The sequence below is a fragment of the Rousettus aegyptiacus genome, unplaced genomic scaffold (assembly GCF_014176215.1).
Source record: "Rousettus aegyptiacus isolate mRouAeg1 unplaced genomic scaffold, mRouAeg1.p scaffold_m13_p_12, whole genome shotgun sequence".
NCBI lineage: Eukaryota > Metazoa > Chordata > Mammalia > Chiroptera > Pteropodidae > Rousettus > Rousettus aegyptiacus.
In genome coordinates this window covers 85,709,100-85,736,823 of record NW_023416287.1, presented here as the reverse complement: position 1 = coordinate 85,736,823, position 27,724 = coordinate 85,709,100, and the positions used below count along the sequence as shown (strand labels likewise).

At 36.5% G+C, this 27,724-nt stretch overlaps 1 protein-coding gene across 1 annotated transcript in view; it reads right to left on the bottom strand.

The window, feature by feature from the left end:
* PHLPP1 (PH domain and leucine rich repeat protein phosphatase 1) overlaps positions 1-27,724 on the bottom strand; it is a 157,740-nt gene that overhangs the window by 71,338 nt on the left and 58,678 nt on the right. Inside the window, exons 2-3 of the mRNA XM_036229070.1 lie at positions 13,120-13,316; positions 6,909-7,034 (exon numbers count right to left, since the gene is read on the bottom strand). Of these exons, the coding sequence (XP_036084963.1) occupies positions 6,909-7,034; positions 13,120-13,316 (323 nt within the window). The remainder of the gene's footprint in view (positions 1-6,908; positions 7,035-13,119; positions 13,317-27,724) is intronic.

The following is a 27,724-nucleotide window of genomic DNA, read 5'->3' as shown; positions in this document are numbered from 1 at the left end:
AATCCACCTTGGATGACTCAGAAGGCATTTCAGATTTCTTAAATACCTCTTGGTCATCATTTAAGGAGATCAAGGTCAATGTACAGTGGCTATGCTCAAGTGTCCTCAGCAGCATACCCTATTCAACAGGCTGCTTGTATAAAACCACCTTTTATTCCAATACCGAGCTGCGGATTCTGCTCACAACTGTGTATATGAAATACTTCTGACATTTTTGGTATACCTCACTTGTTACCTGAATAGTGGTTTGTTTTGTCCCTTCGGGCCACAGGAGAGCACTGGAAGCAGAAATATAGAAAAAAAGCAAGGCAGCAGAACTTCCTGTATAAAACTTTTTACCTCAGTTTACACCTCATTTTCCTCACCTGCAAACAGAGACGATAATACACTGCATGTTGTAAAGCTCAGCTTCCCAGAGTTGTTCTGAGCACCTTCCTCACAAGGCTACTTTAAAGTTCCCTAATTTCATAAACTGCTGTTTATATAAGGAAAGATTCCATAATGTGAATTTTTTATGTAACAAATCTATTATTTGAAATCTATATATCTGAAAGTTAGTTATAATATTTGGGAACAAAATTAAATTTCCCCAAGAAAATGAAAGGGAACTAGTGTGAAACAATTTAGACTGGCCAGCACTTTTTACTTTATCTGGCTTCTATTTTTTTCTGTTTTTCATACACTGCTTGGACATTTGTGACTACATTTTTCACCTCTTACACAGTTGTGGCTTTTTTACACACTTCACTTCTTCTTGAAATGTCCTTTCCCTCCTGTCTTTCTAGTGAACTCCTATTCATCCTTCAAGCCTCAGCTTGCCTGCTCATTACCCCCTGAAGTCTTCCTGTATGCAAATAACTCATATACTGAATTTCCAAATTTTTCTTGTATCTTCACTACATAATTGATATAAGGATAAGGTTCTTGGGACGGGGGTGACATTTCATAAGCTAAAATCCATGTCACTCAGACCCTCAGTTCTACTTCAGATTCTACCACAGACTTGCTAGACTATCCTTGGTTAATGGCTCTGAATCTTTATCTAAAGGATGAGTATAAAATGTGAAATGAGGGTTTCCAAAAATTGCCCTGGTAAGCCCTGGACTCCTCAGCAGAACTGTATGGAGAGCAAAGCCTCTTTACCATTACAACCATTATAATCCCAATGTAACCAAATATAGTATAATGCCTGAGGCAGGTTATAAACCATGCCGACAAAAAGCAGCATACTCCTTAAACTACACTTCAAATTAAGAGGCAAAATATGTGCAAAACATGACTAAGTAATCTTAAATGGTTCCTTAAAACTACATCTAATGACACAAATTCATATGTTGAAAACCTCAATCCTATTACACTAGAATGATTTGGCTCAAGTGGCTAGTGAAGCACTCGCTGAGTAAAATCTGGACAATAAAAGACTTTTAAAGCACATGAATGCAAAAGTTCAATAGTGACTCACCATATATCTTATTTAAAGGGTGATGTTATTCTTTATTTCACATGATCTGTCACTCGGCACGAAATATGACCTTGATTTACCTACACTATGCATTTTAAGAGTGAACCCAACACATGATAACAATTAAAGTTCATGGCAGTGACTTAAAAAAAATAAAAGATGGTCTAGAATTAAAATGCTGTGGGGTTAACAATGAAAGAAAGATAGCGGGAGAGATAACTACTGTGATAGCCATAGTCACCTGCAACTGCCTGCATGCCAGCCACTGATCAACAAGGAGAGACACATGGACAAGCTAAGTGGCCTTATGAAACATAACTTTATAATGGGATACACACACACGCGCACACACACAACTGGCTGACAACTGTGGAAGCTGGGTCGCATGGGCGTGGGTGCTGCAGTTCCTTTCTTCTCTTGGCTACCTTTGGCATTCGTACATCATCACTCCTCCAATCACGATGAAAACATGGATACTGGTACCCATGTTGAGCAAACAAGAGCCCTTTTCACACTGCATCAATAGGATGTTTACTGAATTTTTAAAGCACGCCATCCATTAAAATTTTAGGGATGACTTTACAATCAATATTGTAAGCTTCCCAAAGGAGCTATTTCCTCCACCGTATCTACCACTAAAACCACCTTCTCTCTCCCCCTAAAAAAAAACAAACTCAAAAAGGACTGACAGGTATTATTTTGGCAAGCAATACTAAAGGCTAAGATTAAGTTTAAAAAATAATAAGTATATAAGAACCCATCTTGATAGAAAATATCTAAATAACCTTTTATATTATAAATTTTCCCCAAATCAATTGAAACAAACAGAAAAAAGATTAATATTTCTCTTGTAGCTAAGATTCAAAAGCATAAACTGAAAATAAATAAATTTTCCTTTAAATTAATTATCTAATTCATTTTCATTTAAAAACCATGGAATAGAGTTCTTTTTTGTCCTTCTACCTGAAACGGGGTGGGGTGGCCATTAAAAATCAGAAACTCAGCTATTTCTTTTTGTTGGTTTTCTTTCGGATCCTTATCAAAATGAATCTTCATTTAAACACCAGGATGTAAACTCAATACATTCTGTGAACGTTTTGTTTCTCAATATGAAGAAAAGGAAACATTTTCCACAGTAACCCTGGGTGTGACAAAACCATATAACTTCCCAGTACTTACATATAAGGAAGAATAGATGACAATGGAAAGGGGAAGGAAGCTGGAAGTAGAAATGGCTTATAATAGTCAGCATTTGCCACTTCAAATTTCCCATAAGCTCATATTCCCAAATGGAGCGAGGTTCTCATCCTCTTTCCAGCAGCCCCAACCTACTCTTCAGATGCTGGATTAAAGAAAGATACCATCACAGGATTATCCAAAATGTACAAAGTTTAAAGAAGATGTGGCCTTATTTTATATAGGAATTCTCTCATTATTTCTTCTATAAACTCTAATCTCTTTAATCAGCCCCTTAAAATTCATTTCCCCTTTAATTCACTAACCATAGCTAAAACAAAAGTTTTGTATATCTGGTTTTTAAGATTGGAAAAGGGAAGATATTTTTACTAAAATGTTTGCCCTTTAGTTCCCCAACCCTGACTTTTCAGGAAGAAATTTTCTTTCTCCCCACTGTCTGCCATTCTTAATTAATTTACCCCAAAAGGCTGCTGTGGTTGTTAATAGCAGCAGAAGGTCCTCGGTTCAAATAAACTAAGCATATGTGTGCCTTTATCTGCTTAAAATAAACATAAAAACTGGTACTTAGAAAGAGACTGTCTGGCCAACCAGTAATGACAAGAGGAATAAAGGCTGCAAATAAATTTCATTTATTTACGTATGTAGTCACTCACCTGTGTGCAGGGGTGCATGCACGCACGCACACACACACACACACACACACACACTCTTACTATGTACCAGTGTTAAGTCCATCACATGCGTATTTCAGAGAAGGTCTAAGAAGTAAGTACTATAATTACTCCCTTTATCAAATGAAAAAGCTTAAAGTTTAGAAATTTGGATACACTTGTACAATCAGTGAATAGGAGAACCCATATCTGCCTTACTTTGAAAATCACTATGCCAATACCATTCTACTTCTTCAAATATTCAAAGCCTTTTTTTCTGAAGGTAGAGGAGGTTAAGGTTCTAGTTTGAATCAATTTTAGTTAATACCAATTCACTACTAGGTAACTACTTATTATTACTAGCAGTCAGTCTAAGGTCATTAACTCAAAGTCCCTCCTCCCTCCTGGAAGCACTCACCCACATTTGCTGTCAGTGTAAAGTATAAGCTGCAGTCTTGCTGTGTATGTCTATGTGTGTGAATTTTCTTCTTTGTAGAGCTACGTCACATTCCAGCACATACCTATCACATGCTTTCTAACGGCAATACAATTACCAGTGGAATGGGAAACTTGCACCAACATTCTTCTCCCTCATCCTGTTCTCCTGTGTCACAATTCATCGCCCTCCCGCCCACCCTGCCTGCCCTCCTGCCCCAATCCTCCACCTTCTCCTATGACAGGTCTGATGTCTAAATCTGTTCATGGTTTAGATAATCAGAGAGCCTTGCTATAGAGACCCTATCCTATTAGACCATGCAGATGGCACACGAGCCAACTGGCGACAGGAAGAAGTACTAAGCAAGCTAACAGCTGACATTCACGATCACCAGCAACAAGTTGGAAATCAACATTTGCCATGCCCTACTTAAGAGATGCTTCATAATCTACCTCTTGCACTTCACCTCGCTGCTGCCTCTCTAGGAACAGAAAGCTCTCTGAAGTTAAGAACAGTATTTTGCTACAGTTTTAAAGGTGCAAATATAAGAGTATAATTAGTGCTATGATTTCTGACTGAAGCTATAATTTACCCAGTATTCAACGTAAGATCCTAGAAGCCATTCTCTATTTCTCCTTTTTCCTCATGCTTTATATGTAATTTATCAGTAATCCTGTTACTCAATCTCCAAAACGTGTCCCAAAACACACGGATCCCCTTCTCTCCATTTCTACCCTCACCTCCTGCCTAGAACACATAAGAGTCTCGTGCTGGTCAGGCCTCCCTGCTTCTATCCTTGCCCTCCACAATCCATTCTCCACACAACGGCCAGTGTGAGATCAGGTAACTTTCTGGAAGAAAACTCTTTAATGACGTGCCATTATGCCAGTGATAAAATCCAGACTCTTTATCCTGTTCTATACCCTAAGACTCCTGGCCTTCCCTAACTTCACTAACTTCCCTAACTTTAGTCTTAGGGTGTTCCTTCTTCCACTGCCTGGGAAGCTCCTCCCACCAGATCTTCAAATAATCAGATAGTTCTTTCAGTGAAGTTCTGGTTTAAATGTTCTCTCCTTAGAAAGAGTTATTTCTCCCCCATCATCCTCTGTCATATCACCTTGTATTATTTGCTATTTTCTTTCTTATTTACTGTCTGTCTCTCGAATGTAAACCCTACCAAGAGAGGGGAATTAGACTTGTTCTTTGCTGTATTCCAGTGTCTAAAACACATACCTAACATACAGAAGGTACATAATAAATACTTGTTGCCTTTAGAACACTGACTTGTCATTTGTGAGGATGTTTAATATATAAGACTATTAAACTCAATACCTATTAATCTTTTTGTTATTATTGTCTGAATTGCAACAAACTGTCATTGGTAAACTTAATAATTTACATATACTTTATTTATATCCTTATCGATGATTAAGAATTTATGCCTCTGATTTATTTAAAAAAGAATGTAAAGCAGCTGACTATTATTACACTGCATTTGGTCTGAAGGATCAAAACATCTCTATATAGGACATTCTATAAAATACCTGGCCAGTACTCCTCAAAATTGCCAAGATCATGAAAAATACAAAAAGACTGAAAAACTGTCATAGGCCAGGGAAGACAAAGGAGCCATGACAACCAAATGCAATGTGATACCCTGGATTAGATCCTGGAATAGAAAGAAGCCATTAATGGAAAAACTGGTGAAAGCGAAATAAATTTTGGAGTTGGTTTCTCAGTTTTGACAAATATACTGTGGTAATATGCTTGGGAAACCAAGTGAAGGGTACGTGGAAAAACTCTATACTATCTTTGTAACTTTTCTGCAAACAGAAAATTATTTCAAAATAAAAACTTTTAAAAATCAATAGCTCCATACTGAAAGAAATTTATTGTACTTTGACCATTTTATTTTGAATAAAAGCAGAGTACTGGCCATAAATTTATTGGCCTACATACAACCACTTAAAAATAAAAGCACAATATTATTTAATACCTATCTCCTCACATTTGCAACTACAAGAGTAATTTTAAAATAACTAGATGTACTTATTGCATCTAATATCATAATGCAAGTCTGAAGGAGACATGTCATCTTTCCCATCTTGCCTGGGACGTTTAGAACCTCCATTTGCCTATTAGATTGGGAGAAATTCTAAGTCCTATCAACCTAAATTCTGCCCAATGCTTCTTCTCTAAAAAGAGAAGAAAATACTGTTCCTAAGTATATTGCATCATCAGAGAACAAAGTCTTTACCTGCTAATTCTAATGCAATCAGTATTTCAAAAAGACTTTCTCGATATCATTCTCTAATTTTCTGTTAACTGTTTTACGAAGTTGTTTCCTATTTATTCACTTGACAGATAATTGCATCACACAGCAGTCTGAATCATACTGAACTTGGATAAGAAATTGGATTATAAATTCAAAAATACGACAGCAAATTCCATGGTAATGGTTTTTCACCCTAGAGAGGTTTCATCATTTCATGAAAACATCCAAAACCAAAGCACAAAGCACTGTAATCCACCCATTTTACACATAATTCTATAAATGTGATAGAACAACATTCTCACCCACAGCACCTGAAATACTAGCATTTATCTTGTTTGTCATGCTATTCTGGTTTCCATTTTACACGCGTACACACGAGGTATATTGTATTATGGGTCAAGAGATGATCTTATTTAATCAGGGGACTATAAAATGGTCAAAATTAAGATGAAGAAAATTAAACCACTCAAAAGGCAGAAGCTGAACAAGTGAAAGGCAGATGGCATAAGATCAGACTATTGTAAGAAAAAAGAGAAGAAGAGGGGAAATTTGTGACAATTCTCTGGGTATTTTGTGGTTTTACAGTTGTCCTACCCTGGGCCAGTCCCTTAACTAGTCTTAATCTCATATTTCTTATATAACATTAAGATAGTAATGCCATCCACCCACTAAATTTTTAAAAAATATAAACAAAACCTGGTAAACAAAACACAATTTTTAAAGTGACTTCTCAACCAAAATGAGCTCTTAAAAAACAAAAAATTGCTAAGTACTGGTAGGATCTGAAAAAACATTTTTGAGTGTATAACTATACTGTGGAACTGTTAAAACAGAAAGCAACTTTTCAGCCACCTAGAAGTTGAACAGAATTCTTGGGTAAGTGCTCACCTTAGAGACTTGTCGAAGCCACCTTAAATACTCTGTGAATGTATCAAAGCAAATGTAGTAAGTCTGGCTTTGGGGTCCAGAGGAGCTAAACGCTAAACAGTGCTGGTGCTTTTTCACTTCTTCTACCTATAAGAACAAAGAAAGAAAGACAAAAACGAGTCAGAAAGCAGAATCACTTACATACTATACATTAGATCAGTGAGCTTGCACCAATTTGCATCTTTCCCTATATATGTTTCTCTTATTACTTAATACGTTTCAGTTACTGAGTCTGACCAACCAGTCTGAGTTATAAGGAAACCAAAAAAGGGAGTTTTATCTTCATTAGATTTCCCCACAAGAGTGAAATTCTCTTCTTCCTGTTTAAAATTAGAACAGACTACCTTTCTTCTCTTTCTATATCCTCACGATAGAGTGTTGGGATTCTTTTTATTTCTTGGGAGGATTTTTACTTAATATTTGACTTAAGAATTTTTACTTTGGGTGAATTTTTATTCAAGGGACTTGAATTACAAGCTTTTTTTTCTTTTTTAAAGAGCTCTTCAAGCATGTTAGATCAGTTTTTTAAAAATTAATGTGAACGTGAGATTAATCTAAAATAAAACCCTACCATGAAAACTTTCAAGTCCTAATAATGTAATGCTATACAGTCAATTCAAATTTCCACTCTAAGTAATTTCTCCATAAGGAAGAAAAGTCCAAACAATAAAGTAACATGATATCACACAAACTCCTATGCTTTATTCACAAATATGGCACAAATCGATTCACAAAGCATAAAAATTTTTCAAAAAGATCAATATCACACAATGTTACTGAACCAAAATGCAATTAAATTAAAAGTCAATAATAAAAAAAATCAATTTAAAATCCAAGTATATTTAGAAAATAGCATACTTCTAAATGATTCGCAAAGGGAAAAATCATAACCAAAATTTAGCTATTCTTAGAACTAAACCATTAAAAAAGTACTGTCAAAATGTCTGGAATGTAACAAAAGCAGTACACAGAGGGAAATTTATAATTTTAAATACTTGCATTAAAAAGAAGGCAGAAAATTAATTTGATCGGTATGTATCTCAAGAACTTAGGGGGAAAATGACCAAAACCAAAAACTGAATAAACTCAAGTAGAATGTTTCTATTCAATTCAACTGCTTCTATTCAATAAGTAGAAATCAATGAAATGAAAACCAAATATACAGCAGAGAATACACATTAATTAACAAAGCAAAACACTGATTCTTTGTAAAGGCTAACAAAATTGGGTATTAACTGATACTCATCAATGATATCAACTAAAGATAGATATAAATATTAACAATGAAAAGGGAGACATGACTACAGATTAAACAAATATTCAAGAGACTATTATAAACAATTTTGTGACAAATTTTTAGAAAAATATATTTTACCAACAAAAAAATCAAGGAAAAAACAAAAGTCCTATAACTATTTAGGAAATCTAATGAATTTTTTTTCTAAAAACTTTCAAGAAGATATCAGGCCTACATGGTTTTATAGGGGAATTTTATCAAAGTTACAAGAAACAGGTCATTCCAAATTTGTGTAAACTCATCTACCAAACAAAAAATGAAGAAAACTACTCCAACCTATTATATAAGGCCAATATAACCAAAAACAAAGCTGAGCAGTAAAAGAAAGGAACATGAGAGGCTAATTTCAATTATGGACACTTACCTCAACAAACAAAACGTTACAACAAAATTCAGTAATATAGAAAAAAGCATATACCAAGAACAAGTTGGATTTACCTCAGGAAAGAAAAGATGGTTTAACATTATTGGAACTATAAAATCATTAATCACATTAACAGATTAAGAAGAAAACTCTATGATCGTCCCACAGTTGTAAAGAAAGCATTTGATAACATTCGCCACCCATTCATCATCATTCATGATAAAAACTCTTAGCAAAGTGAGAACACAAATAACTCTCTTAAGCTGACAAAGGATATTTATCAGATACCTAAGGCGATTTCAAAGTTGGTAAGATAACAACCACTTTAAAATCATTGATAAAGCAAGTATCAACTGCTTCTATGCAATAACTTACTAGAGTCCTGGGCATTACAATAAGAAATGTATCAAGGAAGAAATAATATTGTCATTATTTCAATATGACATGATTACTTACATAGAAAACTCCAAAGAATCTATAAACATATTAGAACAAAATTTAGCAAGATGACTGGATATGAAATCAATATTCATAAATCAACTGTATATCTGTACATTACAGAGAAAATATAATTTTTTTAAAAGACATTTAAACTAATCTATATTGACAGAAATCAAGTCAGTGGTTTCTTAGAGATGAGAAAAGAAGAAAAGGGTGGAAGGGGAGGGGTGCAAAAGAGCATAAGGAAACTTTTGGGATGATGTGATTAGTGCCTTGATTGTGCTGACGGTTTAATGAGTATATATAGCTATCAGTACGCAGTTATCAAAATGTAATCAAAATGTGCAGTTTATTGTAGGTCAATTATACTTCAATAAAGCTTGGTGACAATGTAGAGAAACCAAAACATTTGTATACTGATATGAGCGTAAAATGGTGCAAAACAATTCTGGAAAACAAGTTGATATGACTTTGTTGAAGTAAATGTGCACATGCTCTATAGCCCAATAAATGCACTCCTAAGTTTGCATTCAAGAACAATGTTTCTTAAGGACATCACTACAGGAATTTTGGATTAACAGTTCTTCGCTGTACATTGTGAAGGACTGTCTAATACTTTTTACTCGGAGCCCCTGCCCTATAAATGCCAACAGTGTCCCTTTGCAGCAAAGACATTGATATTAACCATACATTCTATCTACTTCTCCACTTTCCAGACCCCTTGTAATTAAGGTAGAGTCATATCACTAGTTATGGCAAATGAGCCGTGGGCAAAAGTGGTGTCACTTCTGCTCCAAATATACAGGAGCTGGTTAATGACCTTGCAGTTACCTTGCAGTTACCTCTTCCTCTGCCTAAGCGACAAAGGAAGGCTGCATGTTCCAAACATTATACGAGAGCAGAGCCTCTATCAGGCTGGGTCCCCGAACAACTATGTGAAAAAAGAAGTCTCCACCAATCCACAATGGACATATAGTGTGAGTGAGAAATAACTGTTATGATAAGTCATTGAGCTCTGGGGAATTTGTTACCACAGCATAACTTAGCTTACATTAACTATTAACTATTACATTACATTAGGTATGCTGTCTGCTGAATCTTTTGGCAATTAAAACATTCCCACATGTTACTAAATTCCCCTTCGGGCACAGTAAATCTAGCTGAGAACTACCGCCCTAAAAAACTACTTGCGAACTAGGAGGCATATCAACATAAGACTATTTTGGCAGCATTATTTATAACAATGAAAAACTAGAAGCAACCCAAATGTCCATCAACAGGAAAATTACTTTAAAAATTATGGGAATTTATAATATTCACAGAGTGGAACATTATACAGAAATGAAAACCACAGATAGCAAGCAACATACAATCTTATTATGAAATATAATATTGAGTGAAAAAATTCACTCACAGAAGACCACACATGGTACGATATCAAAAACAAGCACAACATAATGACATGATAAAACTTATTTAAGTAAGAAAATGGATACAGATTCTAGGGTAGTGGATACCGGGTGGGGGAGGTAATGAAAAAGCTGTAGAGAAGACACAAGTAGAAACACTGGTGTTGATACTGCGATCCTTCTTAAATCGAGTAGTAGTAGGTTAACAGTTATTCAGTTTATTATGCATCATAATTTAACAAACATTAACAATATTAATTAAAGTAAGTTATCTAAAAATCTGTGTTAAATTCTAAAGGACAAATTAAATATAACACAATAATTGCACAACCAATAAAATATCCATTGCACAAATACTTTTTTAACAATTAAAATTTAAGAGAGCTCTATTTAACTTCATGTTTAGAATTCTACAGGTGAAAGTGTAAACTAATGATGATGCTTAAGTGGTATGTTAACTTTGATTATCACAATAATTATGGCTAAGTTATCACCATCTAACACCTCACTTCTAGCTCTTCCTTATATAAATTTTAAAAATAAAAATTTAAAAACCCATCTACTCTCAGCTTTTCCTTTAACAACAGAACAGAATGAAAAAAGGAACAGACAAACATTAATGAAAATTCAGTGTACAAAGAGTAAATTATTTTTTCCTAACTTGGTCAATGGGTATTAAGAGACTTAATTTTCAACATACTTAATTATTTTTAAAGGCATAGTGCAAAACAGGTTTTACAAGGTTTGTCCGTGAGAAAAGAAAGCTATTAACTTTCAATTCACTGAATGGTAAAGTCCATCCAATAATAGGCCTGGGAAACAGGACAAGTCTCTAGCTCTGAATGAAAATGCTAATTATAACTGGATCTTCTGACCTTATCTGAACATTTCACTGCTTTCCTGCTTCTGCTTCTCTGAGCACAATAATCTTTCTGAGCGGCTCCTTCATATGTCAATAAAATCATCACCCTTCGAGTGCTACAATAATGGCTATCTCCTTCACCGCAAAATTCTCATTCCCCCTACAGAATGTAATATCTCCTCCCACTACTCCACACTACTTTTTTGCACCTCTCTGAGAGCAGATATTATCGTGTCCATCTTTCATCTGGATAGTAAATTATAAGCTTTTCAAAGGCAGGGATGGTGACTTATTCATCTTAATATTTCCGGGATGCCAAGTAAAGTGGCTTCCTCACACAGAATATTTAATAAATAGTTATATTAAATTTGCCTATGCAAATTCCTAACTAACATCACAGAGAAAGAAACAGATTGCTGACCTAACAAGGCATCGAACATTAAATACACATTTTTAATGATGACCTATGGGAGTAATAACGACTAAATTTTCAGTAGCCTATCCAAAGAACAAACCCCTCAGTAATAAAATAACGCTAATTCTTCAATGTTCAGACAAAAGTTAAGAAGCAATGGTTTCGAAATGGATGACTGAAATAGATCTAAATATACCTTGCAGCCTGGCCACAATCTATTTTTTAAAATGATCAAGTATTAGTCTTCTTAGGATTAGAATGTGTAATAGCAGAGGGGAATAAGAACTGACATGGGCTAGTTACTAGTTAAGAAAAACCAGTTTAAATTTATGAATGAAGAATAGTTTGCTACATAGCAGGTGAACAACCATTTGTTATTTCACACATCCGGTCTTACCTGGTTCATTTCTAATCCCTGAAACCAGCTGATCAAACATTTGCCAATTAAAAAATAATTTCCCTTTAACAAAAGCTGGTTTCTTATTTTTCCTCTCTTTATATTCTCCACAACCAGCCTTCTTTCTCGTGCCCATTCAGGGCAGTAAAATAGTACAGAAAATATTTCTTTACTATGCCCCCGATTTCCAAAACTCCATTTCTTCACCCAAACTTGCCTCCCCGTTTATTAACAGATTATCATATCATTTAAAAATCAAGAAATACTAACATATAATTATGGTAACTATACCCCTCCCTAACAACACTTGGGAAGTTAAATAAATCTGCCCTCCCCCCAAAAAATCATTCCCCAAGCAAGCTGGTTCTATTGCATAGATAATAGGAAAAAAATTGTTAACATGCCCAAATAAAAGCAGCCAGTAAATGTCAGATATAGCTATCAGCTGTATCACATGTTTTCTCCAAAATGAATAGCACTTCAGGCTCAAAAACTATGACTAGCTTTAGTGATAAACTAAAAATGCTAACCCCTCTGGTCACTAAACACAACTAAACAGAGAGGTATAGCAAAATGGGATCAAAGATTCGTGCTAGAGAGTCTAACCTTCAGTAAGCATGCCTGAATAATCCTAAGGTGATGGACTTAAGGATCATCATATTATACAACAAAAAATGCTCAAGGTATCAAAAGATGTTTATTCATAAGTAATAACTTATCATCTACGGCCAAAAATACAACATTGAAATTCTAGTTGTTCTATTTTCAGTCCTGCAGGTAAGTGAAGCAAGGATCATCAGGGCCTCACACGAGCTAATGGCACTGTCATTTTCCACAAGTCCACCAACCAATAATGCTCACTGGTAGAGTAGAACAGGAAACGAACAAGACCTTAGATGAGTCAAAAACCACCTACCCACAGAAAAGGCTCAAAGCAAGCTCCTTAATGATGCTAGGAAACCTACTGATATTTTGTTTTACACTTACTTTCCCACCAATGAGTGGCAGAACATGCATCTTTCCGGTCAAGCTGTCTTTCACGGACGATACTATTAGGCAGGTGCCACACAGGATAACTTGGCGTCTGGTCCACCGGTTCACTGGCAACTGCATTTTGCCTTTACGGACATTATACATTCCTGAGAGCTGAATCCGTTCAGAGCTACCGGTGCTGTGAGGTTTTCCTGAAACAAACACAAGTAAACAGGTTAAGTATTAAAGAAATGGACTTTTCTACTTTCTGGCATACCAGATAAATTACCCAGACAACAGCGAATAATTATAGGAAAATAATCCAGTTTATACTTGAGGGAATCTGAGACCTTCGATAATGCAGTCATGGTAAGAACTGCCACACCTACTCCACACACATATTTTAATATTAGGTGAAGAACAGCTTCTTCCTGAAAAACCCAGGGAAAATTCGTTTTAATTCCTCTGTTATAACCCAAGTTTTACTTTCTTCTATATCCTTCATAATTTAATTTTACACTAAGAAAGATATGATAAGACTTTTACAAATGGCTAGAGTTATTTTAAATATACTAAGAAGAAAACAACAGACTGAGGTAGGAGAAGAAAACATAACAGACTGAGGTAGGATAATAACATTCAAGATCTAGTATTTAATGAAACTATCAGTTTTAATGGAATTAATTGCTGATATTCTTCCTCCTACAGATATTCAATGTATATTTACTATTAAGGAGACAATTAAAGAATGACTTTTCTAATAAGAAAATATTACTCTATAACCATAGGCTAAGTCCACAAAGATAAACTTAACACCAATCTATGAAGGATGGTGTGCTGTGGTGCTTGTGACTCTCAGCGGGAATACAGAGAGAGACACACTGAGACTCAGAGGCAAAGAGCTGGGAAAGATCTGAAAAGTCTCCATTTCCCAGCTAGAAATGACTTTGGCAGAATGACAGTCAGACAAGGCCTACCGTCTGAATAGAACTACTGATTCACACACACGCGCGCGCACACACACAGACTCTGCCTCTCTCTCTCTCTGTATATGTGTGTGTGTGCGCAAAAAAACAGGTGTTTTATTCAGCCACATCAGAAATAGGTTTCAAGGATACTTATTAACCTGTCACATTGTAATTAGAGACTGAAGCGAAGGACAACAGGGATACATAAGGAACACCCTTCAATTTCCCAACTCCACAAAAATCCTGGAGAAAGCCCAGAGCAACATCATCAGACAGAATGGACTAAGACTAGAAGGGATACATAAGTGAAAAGTAGGGAGACGTCAACAGAGACAGGCTTTTTATTCCCTAGTTAGAAAAATTCGCAAGGAGCCTTTTGAATAACCCTGGAGCCTACTGATGAGATCAGTCTGTCCTTGGAAAGCCCTAAACATCCCAGTCTGAATCAACTCTGCCTTGTGTTGTTCTGACTGAATTTCAATACCCTCGGCAGTTCTCTCCCTGGGTGTTGCAGATCAGACACACCCCAGGAACTCCGAGGGCTCTGGAGGGGTACCAACTGGGCTCTGAAAAAATAGGAGATGAAGGAGCAAAATGTGCCTGGGCAATCACCCAGGTGCACCCTTCTTTACACTTCCTTATTCTATGACCTAAGGAATTATTTTAGATTTCCCTACCAATTCTCAAACTCCTCTCTTCAGAGGAATTCCAACTGCCCTATGCTCTAACAAATATTGACGACACTAAAGTTACTAACGCCTGCCAGTTTAAAGTTGGATCAGTTGTTATAATTTTTAGTCTAGAAATGTTACTCTAATTCCCTACAAGTTTAAGGAATTTCTTACATGATCCAGGAGGAAAGACAGACAACAAAAGCAAGTATTTTGAGCCGAGAGAGAGACCTGACCACAACAGGTGATTTATAACATAACATGACATAACAACAGGTGATTTATAACATAACGTAACAACAGGTGATTTATGACAAAAACTTTCTCTCACTCACTTGGCATGTGGTAACTTGACTTGACCCACACCCCCCGTAACTCCGTCGCGGGACATGAGCACACTGAGCACTGCCAACAGTTTCCTTGTGCCTGCTGCGGTCGCTCCCTCTCCCTTCGTCCCCGCCTGGTCCCTCCCATTCTCAGGCAACTGCTGATCTGCTTTTTGTCACTTTTTGTCCATGTTGTTTAGTATGCCAAGAGTTTGTTCTTTTTGTTTTTTTATTTTTTTTACTGCTGAGTAGTATTCCATTGTATGAATATACCATAGTTTGTTTAACCATTCAACTGCTGGTGAAGATTTGTACTGTTTCCAATTTTTTGCCTATTTTGATTGATTGGTGTACAAGTTCATGTGTGGACATATGCTGTTATTTCTCTTGGGTAAACACAGAGGACTGGCACGGCTGGGTTGTGGCATTTTACATCCGCATCACCACGAGTGCAGCAGGAGAGTTCTAGTTCCAACTCCCTGTCAACACTTTAGTTGTCCTAGAGTGCGTGGGGTAGTACTTCATTATATTTAATGTGCCTTCCCCTAACGATTAATGATGCTGATCATCATCTCAAGAGCTTATCTGTGATACGCAGATCTTCTTTGCTGAGGTGACCAATTCAAGTCTTCTGTTCAGCTTTAATTGGATTGAGTTCCTCCTATATTCTGAATACAACTCCTTTGTCAGATACATAACTTGCAAATATTTTCCCCCAGTCAGGCTTGCTTTTTAATTTTATTGACAGTACTTTGGGAAAGCAAAATTTCAATTTTAATAAAATCCAATTATTTGATTTATCTCTTATAATTAACGCTTTTTGTGTTGTATTTAAGGACTCTGATAAACTTGAGGTCACTAGATTTTCTGTTTTCTTCTAGAAATTTTATGGTTTTAATTGTTGCATTTAGGTCTACAATTAAATTCAAGTTAATTTTTATACATAACAAGAAATAGAGGGTTTTGTTTATATTTCTGACAAACAGCCATCTAAATTATTCTAGAAGTATCTGTTGCGAAGATCATCCACTCCCACTAAAGAGCTCTGGCATCTGTATCAAAACTCTACTGACCATCGCTGGCTGGGTCAATTTCTTGAGTATTCTTGCTCCTCTCATCTATTTGTGTATCTTCCACTAATATTAAACTATCTTGATTACTGACTCTTTATAATTACCCTTGAAATCAGGTAGCACGAGTCCTCCTTTGTGAAAAATTAGTTTTATTTCTTCCATTGCAATTTGGGTGCCTTTTATTAAGTCTTTTTCTTGCTTCACTACACTAGCTAGAATCTTCTATACAATCTTAATCTTAGGGCGATTTCCTTTTTCCTAATCTTCGGGGGATAGCATTCAGTTTTTCACCATTAAAAAGACTATTAATTGTATGTTTTTCATTGATGCCTTCTGTCAAGCTGAGAAGTTCCCTTCTATTCCGAACTTGCTAAATTGTTTACTTTCTTAATCAGAAAGGGACGCTGACATTATTCAAACTGCCACTCTGTTATTTGTTGAAATGATCAAGATAAATTCAGCTGGTTCTTAAATGTTAAACTTTTGCATTCCAGGATAAATTGCACTTGGTCATGATCTATTGTCATTTTTCTATACACTGGATTCAATTTGCTAAAACTCTGTGAATAATTATTACATTTATATTCATGAGGGATTTCAGATTATGCTTTTCTCTTTCCATGTCTTTTTCTGGCTTTGGTATCAGGATAAGGCTGGTCTCATAGACTGAGCTGAAGTATTCTTTCCTCTTTTCTGGAAGAGTTTGGATGAAAGTGGTATTATTTGTTCCTTAAACATTTGGTAGGATTCGCCAGTGAAGCCATCTGGACTTGGAGTCTTGTCTTTTTTCTGGGTTGTTTTTGGGGTGTGCGTCAGAGGGGAAGAGGGAGGCAGGAAGGGAGGAATGGTGTTAAACTATAATTTCAATTTCTTTACTAGAGTTAGGGCTATTCCATTACCTATTTCTTCTTGAGTAAGTTTTTGTAGTTTTATCTTCGAGAAGTCTGTCCATTTCATGTAGGTTGTCATACAGTTGGCATAAAGTTGTTCACATATTTCCTTATTACCCTTTTTAATATCTGTAGACTCTACAGTGCTATCACCTTTCTCATACCTGATACGGGTAATCTGATTCTTCCATCTTTTTCTTGATCAGTCTGGTTAGAGGCTTACCAATTTTATTAAGCTTCTCAAAACACCACATTTCGATTTTATTCTCTATTGTTTTTCTGTATATGGTTTCATTTATTTCTGTCCTTATCATTATTGCTTCTTTTACTAATTTTGAGGTTAATTTATGCTCTTTTTCCTACTTTCTCAAGGTGGAAATTGCAGTCACTGATTTGAAGCTTTACTTTTTTCTAACAGGCACTTAAGTGCTATACAAACTTCCTTCTAAGCACCGTTTTAGCTGCATTCCACAAATTCTGGTATATTGTGGTTTCAGGTTCACTAATCTTTTATTTTGTAGGATTTAATCTATTGTTAATTCCATCCAGTGTACTTTTCATCTCTAAAAGTGCACACACGCACACCGCACACACTGCACACATAACTATGTATCTGACATGTCTTTCCTTAATCTATGAATTGTAAATTAAAAATATATGAATATATGAAGTATAACTATAATCGGTTTAAATGTCCTTGTCAACTAACTGTATCATGGGTATCATTGAGTTTTTTCCTTATTATGGGTCATATTTTCCTGCTTCTTTACACACCTGGTAATTTTTGTTTGGATGCTAGTCATCATGAATTTGTTAAGTGCTGGATGTTTTTATTTCCATAAGTATTATGGAGTTTTGTTCTGGAACACAGTTAAGTTAGCTGGATACGGCTCAGCTCTTACGAGGCTTGCTTTCTAAGATGTGTCATATGTAAGACCAGAGCAGCTGTAAGTCTCAAGCTAACAGTAATATTGCTGAGTGTTCTGATATCCTGTAAATACCAGATTTCCTACTCTGGCTGGTGGAACATGAACTATTCCAGGGCCTGTGTGAGCTTCAAGGTTTGTTCCCTCTGCTCCTTTTCTGCGGTTTTCTTCGCCCCGCCTTGGATAGTTCCCTCACATACGGGCACTGATTACAGCTCGGCTGAAAGCTCACTGAAGACTCCTTGAACATCTGCAGGGCTCTCTCTGAGCAACTCTTTTTCTCTCCAGCACTCTGCTCAGTAAACTAAAGCTGCCTAGCCTCCACGGACTCCCAGCCCCGTCTCCTGGGCTCAGGGTGCATCCCAGGCTCCTGTCGGTGCTCCTCCTCTCTGCAACTGCAGCCTGGAACTCTCCCGTCAGCCGAGTGGTTCATCTGTAGGATTCTTCTCATTTGTTTCCCCTCTCTTCATGAGTGCATTTATTGTGGGGTTCTGCAGCCTGTGCTATCTGATGCCTAATGTCTGAAAGCTGTTTTACATATTTCATCTGCTTTTCAGTTATTTCAGAGAACAAATGCAGTCCCTGTTACTCCATCTTGGCTGGAACAAAGGGCCAGATTTTTAAATGTAACTCTTTCTAACACCTACTATTCACCTATTTTTTTTATTTAAAGTTTGGTATCAATGTATTACTATATTCAGAAATTCAGAGAAGCCTTGCTGGACCAGTGGACTGGAAGAGCTATCTGCCCTTGTCCAAATATGGCTCCAAACTTCAGTATTAACACAGTTCCTCTGCTATTCTTTTCCAATTATTGACTGTAATAAGTATAAAAGAAATTTCGAATTTGCTGCCTTACTTTACTTTCAACCCTAAAACGACAGGCCTAAAGTTAGCTCTCAACCCTTTTTCAAAGTAAAGGACTGAACTCTGTGGCCTTTCCCTCCACTCAGAGGTCTTTCTTGACTTCCATACTTATAAGTATTAATCTAAGTAGCTCAGGCTTCTGAATAATTTGCTTCTGGTTAAGTTGGGTGTCACTACACTATCTTTTGAGACCAAATGTAAATAGAGCAATAATACATAGTTCATTAATATCTCTAACTCTGCCACAAATATAAGAACTTTATCCTTAGCAGACATAAATAACTAAGAGAACTGAGTATAGCTATTCTCACGGAAAAAAATCCTGACTGAGAATTCTCAATAAAAAGCCTTCTTTGTTGACTCGACTGGGAGTAGGGCAGGTTATTACTTCAGACTTGGTGGGTCTACAAGTGGGGTCCCAGGACCAGGAGGAGCAGGGTCCCCTGGAAACATATTAGAAGGGCACACTCTCAGGTCTCGTCCAGGAACTGCGGACCTGGAACTGTGGGTGTGCAGCCCAGCAGTCTGTTTTGACGAGCCCTCTGTCAGCACGGCTCTGGATCCAAGGGCAGCAATTGTTATGATGCTCAGAAAAACCCCTCCATCTTTTGAAATAAGAATCTAGGTATTGCTCATTTCTTTTTTCTTCTCTTCTCTTCTGCACTTTGAAGTCTACGCTTAAATGGCATTTTATGAGATGACAGAATTAAAATTGGGGGGGGGTGCAGAGAGAGAATATAGAAAATAATCACTAATTTGCATGTCGTTAGCTTAGAATTTTGATCAGGAGCTTTTGAAATTGAAGTCTACTTTTGTCTTATCTATCAGAAGAAAATGTTATTAAATAAATTAATAAACGTGACTAGAAGAGAAATATTTATTTAAGGGAAACTACAGTTTGTTCTGCTACCATATGCTTTATTAATACCGATTAGCTCACATATGATCATGAATAGATGAATGATGTCAGTACCACATGCCAGCTGTGTTGGTTCATAAGGGCTAACTCCAGGCAGGGGGAGTTAGAATAACGGGAGCAGAACTGTAACTTTCAAAAAAAGAAAGGAGAAAGCTCATAGTAAATGCACTGTTTCAATACCCATAAACTAGCAACCCCTCTCCTCTTTTATCTGGCATTTTTAATATTCCCTCAGGCAACTCAACTCCCAGCCCCACCAAGCTGCCTGCCTAGGCTGTCCAGGTTATCTCCTCACGTACCCAATATTATTTTTGTTAGTATTTTGGCTATGAAGATGCATGGAGTTGGAGTCCTGCCTTTCCTCAACTCCATCTTCTCATAAACCCTTTTATTCTTAATTTACAATTCTGGAGAACATGAGAATTTTAAGGAACATATATATATAGCAGCAGAAACAACTGTTTTAACTAGAATACCACTAAAAAACATAAATAAGTACAAATTTGGTCGCTGCCAATTACATGTCTTTGCTAAATATATCTTAATGTCTATCATTGTAGGGGTTTAAAAATATGTCCACAAATTCCTTTCAATTCTTCCCTCCAAAAGGTGGAGCCTAATTCTACGCCCCCTACATGTGGACTTAGTGACTTGCTTCTAACAAATAAAATGTGGCAGACTTGATGGCTGCTTGGGACTTCTGAAACCATGTGGAAAAAGGCATCTGTAGCTTCCTCCTTGCTCCCTCTTAGCATCACTCCCTCTGGGGAAGCTGGCTGCCAGGTGACACGGACAGTCTGGGAATCCTACGAAAAGGCCAATAAGGAACTGAATCCTTCTGCAAACCTCCAGCAAGGAACTGAGGCCTCTCTTCAGCAGCCACATCGTGCAAACGCTCCAGCTCCTGTCAAGCCCAGAGAACTGGCCCCTTGGCCATCTTGACTGCAAACTTCATGACAGTCTCCAGCCAGAACCACCCAGCTAAGCTACTCTTGAATTCTTGACTTAAACTATAAATGTGTGATGTTTTAAGCCATGAAGTTTTGGGGCAATAACTATTACAACTATTTACTATGTTAGTTTCACTTAGTTCTATTTACCTGAACACAGTAAAACATTAATAGTCTACATTTCCCTAAAATAATCTATAAAAGTACTTACAGGGCTTTGTGAAGGTCTACTGTAACCCGAAATAGTAAAAAAACAAGAATAAGAACAACATGCTAAACAATCACAATTTCCACAATTTTAGAGAATAAAAGTATTCATGATGTTATGGCACCAAAAAACTAAGAAAGTTTGCATGCTACACAGAAGTTAATAAAAGAATTTACCAAATCTCTGGAGCTGAAAATTGTCAAGAATGAGTGAAAATACTCAACTCTCAACTCACCTCCTCTATCTTTAGAGCTTATGCAGATAAAACTCTAAAGGATGTTTCTTATTTATTGCATATAAATCCTTAAATCCTTCTTGACTACCTCCAATGACAGGAAGACTGAATTAAATTACCTGCCTAGGGTCATTTCAAAAGCTGGCAGAAGGATTTAAAGAACCCTATAACAAGGTCTACAGACCTGAGAACTCTGTCTCAGAGCTCGGCAAGGCATGCTGGCAGGACCTTTGAAACAGACTTAAAACTAGTTGCTTTTAGCTAATGGTAATGACAACCAGCTGCTAAACAGATCTGGGGACGGTTAATTTAGGCATCGTATCAAAATATATATAGTCAACTTCCCAGCAAATCATCCCTCTTATTGACAACTACTCAATTTGATTAGGTTTATTTATATCTCCCAAATTGCTGTAGACTCTTATCCTTGAGAAATGTCATGCTCTAAACCTTTCTCTAATCTCTAAATTCTTGAATACCACTAGAGCTTACAATTTCCCTTATAATATTCATTAAAACAGTACCTGGAAAATGTGAGCTACCCCTTCATACCGTACAGATTTTGTAAACACAGGCCAAAGTAATTTAAAAGGGGGAAAAATCCACCAAAGCAATAAACTATTGCTAATAGCTAAACAATAAAATTATTGCTAATATAACTAATAAATATTATAGTTATATATATTATAACAGTAATATTAGCCATGAACTTAACAAATTTGAAAAATCAAAGTAATAAAGATGGTTAGCATCACTGGACATTGCATACAATACACAACAAACTATAATAAATTAAAATGCTTAAAGGAAACGCTGAACGAAGATAAGTTACAGCAGAGGGCCTCAAACTTTAGCATGCAACGACATCACACGGAAGGCTTGCTAAATACAGACTGCAGAGCTCTCCCCCCCAGAATTTTCTGATTCAGGAATTCTGAGTGAGGGCCCAAGATTTTGCTAATGCTGCTGGTCTGAGGACCACAATTTGAGACACACCGACTTACAGTATTAGATTAACAATGTCGTTGTGACCTGATGGATCACCAGCATTTAGTTGATTAACCTTGACCAAAGAAGTAAGTAAATCAAGTTGGGGAGGAGATGAGGGAGGCAACTGGGAATGAACCAGAGGGCAGGTTCCCCTTCATCCCTCATCTCTGGTCCTCATAAGGAACTAGCATTTCTCAGGCATCTTTAAGTTCTCTATAAAGCAATATTTATAATATCCCATCATAAGTATTACTTCTTAGTATCCGAATATCTTATGCTCATGTCTCTTCTTTGGTTGTGTATATTTAGAGAAGGTATTTTTTTTCAAATGTGAGTTTTATTATAACTTTGCATTCATAGGCACCATAACCCTTCCCTGCTTTCTGAGCTCCTTCAGCTCAGTTCCCGGAGCCATATATGGTTAGCTGGTGTGGCCTCCCCTTATTAACTTTATATTTGGCAATGAAAACACATTTGAAAAATTTCATCAAATCAACCCTCACTTGTCAGTTCACTGTCTTCGCCATCTGTTACATCTCAGAAATGGCAGTCTCATTTTTCCTGTGAATAACTTCAGATCACACTTTAAGAGCCTTTTCAACATTTTCCTGATTTTTTTTTCTCATGTCTTCATATCACCTTCTTCTCCATATCTTTCTGTATCTTATGAAGACACTAGTCTTTGGAATTAGGGCCTAACCTTAACTTAACTAATTACATCTACAAAGACCCTAAGATCACATTGAGGTTCTAGGTGGACAAGAATTTTGGGAAGACACCTACCACACTATTGATCTCTGCTCTAAACAAGTCTAATTTTCTTTGGTTTTAAAGGCTTTTTAATTTGATAATTAAATATTTATAGTAATGCAATATTTATAGTACAATACTGTCATAATGTATTTTCAATACAATGGAATGAGTATATTAAGTTTACAATAAAACTTACTTAACTATGAAGTATCACCTAAGAGCAAGCAATTCTTGTTAGCGGAGTTCTCAAAAGACTGGCAGGTCCAATACTGCATTTTGACTTTTAAATGTTAAAGGCAAGGGCCCCAACAGATAAAAAGTATCATGTCTCTAAGTATTGTACCTGGAAATTCAATCTACTAAAGATACATGAAGTACTCCCTTATTTTTGTATGTAGCAGGGCAATGATTTGGCTGCAGTTCAACATTGGTACATTAGACTATGCTAATGTTAGTTAGCACTTCATGTCTAAGTTACACAAACTTCATTATTTACTTAACTGTCTCAAGAGAAGCTCTTAACACTCGAAGAGGTCTTAAAAACCATGAAGATTAACCCTGCAGACTATCAGCCTTACACATTTTTTTTCAATAATTTTATTTTGCTACCTACTCATAACTCCAAGTAAAGCTAGCATCCATCCATTAAATAACCAACTAGATGGTGAACTAAAATGCCAACACATATACAAATAATTCACACGTTAGTTGTAGAACACTGAATAGAACATATTTAGCATATACACTCATTATTAACCTGTCTTCTGTTAGTTCAAGAGCAAAAATCGTGCTGTTCACCTTTGTATTCTCAGAGGACCTAGACCAATGACAAATACACAGTAGGCACTAAATGAAGTCTAAACAAATTAAAATAACTGGAGCAAAAAATTTTTAAAAAAAGAAACTTCTAAAGATGAGAAAGATTCAGTTTATATACGGTATTTTCTAACAATAAATTGGACATGAAAAAACTGCCTCAATCTTAAGATATAAAGACAATATAAGCTGAAGAAGGAAAAACAGTTCAGCTAATATACTATTCAGAAAGAAGTACAGATGCATGACCAATCAAGTTTATTACATAACCTGTCCTTCATACACACGAAATATTACATTTAAAACTTTCTGTACTTTTAGGAGCAAAGAAAAACCAGTTATGAATACCAAAATATACTACAGTGATCAAAGACAATCAAACATAAAACTTTCCAACAGACCACAAATAGGACAAAATCCATCCTTTTGTTATGATGAATACAAAAAAACCCTTTCATTTTCCACATTTATCACTGGTAATGACAAACTAGGGCAGCATTATTAACTTTTAGTCATATGACTAGCTTTTTTTACCCGAGTGTAGAAGAATGAGTGTTTTTCATTCACCCGGCTCTGTTTATTGGCCTCTGCTTCTCTGTATCTTCAGTTTTACTTGGGCCGCTCAGCTTGCAGGTTACACTAAGAGGGGAAACTCCTCCAATCCAGACAGGACAAAACGTTGCTCACCTGTGAAAGTGGCTGTCTCAGTGTGTCATCTTACAGAACTGGGCTCTCTCGTCACCACACTGAATTCACCCAGTCCTTCACTATTGCACTGCGTAAGCAGAATTCTAGAATATACCACTGAATCAATTAGTTCTAAATGCTTGCCTCAGAATAATCCACATATGCAAATGTCTTAGTTCTATTTTAGGTTATAAAATATGTGGGTACAACAATGGTGCCTTCTTGTTTATGCTTCTACCCCAGAAATCATAAGCCGTAGAACAAATGCCCAACACATACCATTAAAATCTACTGAAAAATACAACTTCATTCCTTAATTTTGTGTCTTTCAGTTTTAGAGTGAACATAATCCTTGGAAAATATAACCTTTTTTTCCTAGACAAACTAAGATTATGATTAATAAGGGCTCTCCTTTACCATCACTAGCTCCTATATTTTGGCAATTACTATGCTATAAAGCTGTGAGAGTTTTCTTTTGATATAACAAAGAAAATTATTTTCTGGTTGCATACTACAATAATTCCTAAAGATTATTACCTTGAAAACAGAAAACCTAATTAATATCTTCATCTTACACTAAATCAGAAGATTCCACTATGATAGGGCATGAGGACAACTTTCTTCATAAAAAGGATTTTAAACTAAAAGCTGACAACTTTGGGGTAAATAACATATTGATTTAAACTAATTCCTGATTGTCTGCCTCAAGATTTTTATTTCTTGGAGTTTCCTCAAACAGCTTCTGACTCTCTTTATCTTTTCTCCTTTAGACAACAGTTCAGCTCACATAACCCCAAACAAATTTATAGGGAAAATAAAACTATACTTAAGAGCTGTAGAGTTAAAGAATATAATCTCATACTAATATCTGATGGCAATGCTCTGTTTAGAGAAATAAAAAATTATTAATTTCAAAACAGATGTTAAGCTAATCTTCAAAAATGTCACTTCAACATTGCAAATAACATTTAGATAGTCCAACTACAGAAACAGTGTCCACACAATACACTATAAAATTCTTAGTTTATTTATCATCTTGTTATTCCCTACAAAATGTTTCCCTTGGAAGTATTATCTACCTTTTCGAAGAAAAGGTTTCTCAAAATCTTAATACCAATACGAACGACCCCAAAACAAACAATGTATAAACTAACCAAATAACAAGCTATTCTGAATACCCTAGAGATTTATCCAACAAAAATACATATGTAAATGCACTAAAAGATGGACAGGAATGTTCACAGCAGCATTAATTGTAATTAGAAAAATAAAATGGAAATGACACAACTTGATTTAGAAAACGAACAATGAGTAAATTTTGAAATTAAAATTTCTAGTGTGCAAAATGTTAATGCCAATATGAATCCTTAATATATCCAGAGGGCATACTCTTCCAGAACTAAACATTTTGACACTAATTATTTTAAAATCTTACTTCATTTAAAAGGTTTTTAAGGCATAAAATAAAAACCAAAACAGAAGAAATTAAAGTACAGGCAGCAGGCATTCTCCACTCTCCAGCCCACTCTGTAAATTCATCTTCTGCCACTCACCAAACCCCCAGCACTCACTGGGCTGCTTCTCCACACTTAGTCCTTCCTGCTCTTGCCCCGCCTCCACGCCCGCTATCCTCCCTGCCTAACGAGGCTGTTCTGAACTCCTGTCCCAGTCCGATTTTTCATTTGGATTCTACTGGACTACCTCACCCAAAAGGCAATAATTAGTAGGTTTCTACTTAGTTTATATTCCTTAGACAACTTTAGAAGTTGTCATTTGTCTGCCCAACTAAGTTCCAAGTGCCTACATAGGGCATTTACACATTGTCTGTGCATGGCACACAGTCAGAAGATGGATGAAAACATTAACACATGCATTTAAAAAAATGTTATAAAACAAGACCAAATTACTTCCAATTCAACCACCGTTTGTGCTCATTTTTTTTTTTTTGGTTGTCAAAAGATCTTTAATTGCAATGTTTTTCTCTATAGTTCTTAACTAGCTGGGCATGCCACTGTACCACTGTTGATGTCCGGAGGGTGGCGGCCATCAACACTGCAGCCCACACACTAGGTGGTCCCCAGGATCTCTTTAACGGTTCCAGAGAGTTCTCTAGTTAAAGATCAGTGCCGCATCTGTCAGGCAATGCTGACGATCTCATCAAAAGTGATATTTCCACTGTGCTTAATGTGTTTTTGCTCCTTTCTGTCTGTGTGTGGTTCTTTGAGGGCTTTGATGATCAGGGCCTGTCTGTTCTGAAGGGTCAGTTTCACCGTGATCCTCAGACCCTTCCAATCACCAGCTGCTTTGGCAAGGTCATGACCAACCTTTTTTGGATTCAGACCCGGGGGCCTGATGGTAGGGCCCCACTGGTGTGCCTTAGGTGTGCAACTCTGTCGTTGGGCTCAAACTTCTGCAGCTGGTGTGAAGGTGGCTGGTGTAAGATGAACCCACATTTGGGACGACAGAAGAAAGTTGCACCTTGGCCTCCTCTAAGCAGACAGCTAAAAGATAAGTGCTAATTTTATCTAAAATATTTAGCCCTAATTAGGAGATTAGAAATAATGTCACTTTAAATCACCTGCATTTTCTAGTCCATGTCTTGCTACCTCTCTTTACTTATTTTAGTTAGCTGTACAATGTTCTAGAGACACAAATACTATGACTGCAATGCTTAGACAGTTTCAACCATCAAATTAGTAGTCATATTCTATTTGGGAGGGAGTAATACCCACTTGCTCAGACTCCACTATGTTCTTTCTATCTGTATAAGTTAATCTGCCCCCTTTCCCAATGAGTTCCCTCTGAGGAGACTTGGGGTCTGCTGTCACTTGCTTTCTGGGTTGGCTCCGCTGCTCTCCTGCTGTTCCGATTCGGCTCCTCAGCTCCAGCTGACCCATCACTCTCCCTCTCTCCCTGGGCACACAGTCCATCCTTCCCCTAATCATTAGTGAGTCCGCCATTCTTCTTTTCCCTGTGTCTCTCTTCTCATCAGCTCATTCCCTCAGCCCTTCTTTGCCTCTGAATACTGGCGTCCACTCTGGCGAGGAAGGAAGGTGGGGGAATAGAGGAAAGGAAAGTGAAAAGGAAACGAAGTAAAAGAAGAAGGGGAGGAGGGAGAGAGAGGAAGTAAAAATAAAGGGCACAAACATAAAGCAAAACAACACAAAGAAAAGTGTTCCTGAAGTGTAGGAATGATAACCTCGATGTACATGAATGCGAATATGATATGAAAGGTAAATTTAAAAGAAGGAATATGGGGAAAGAAAAGAAGCAGGTAAGAAAATATTAAAATGCTGAAAAGAAGGAATGTAAACGCCTTAGACTTGGTAAGAAAGAAGGGA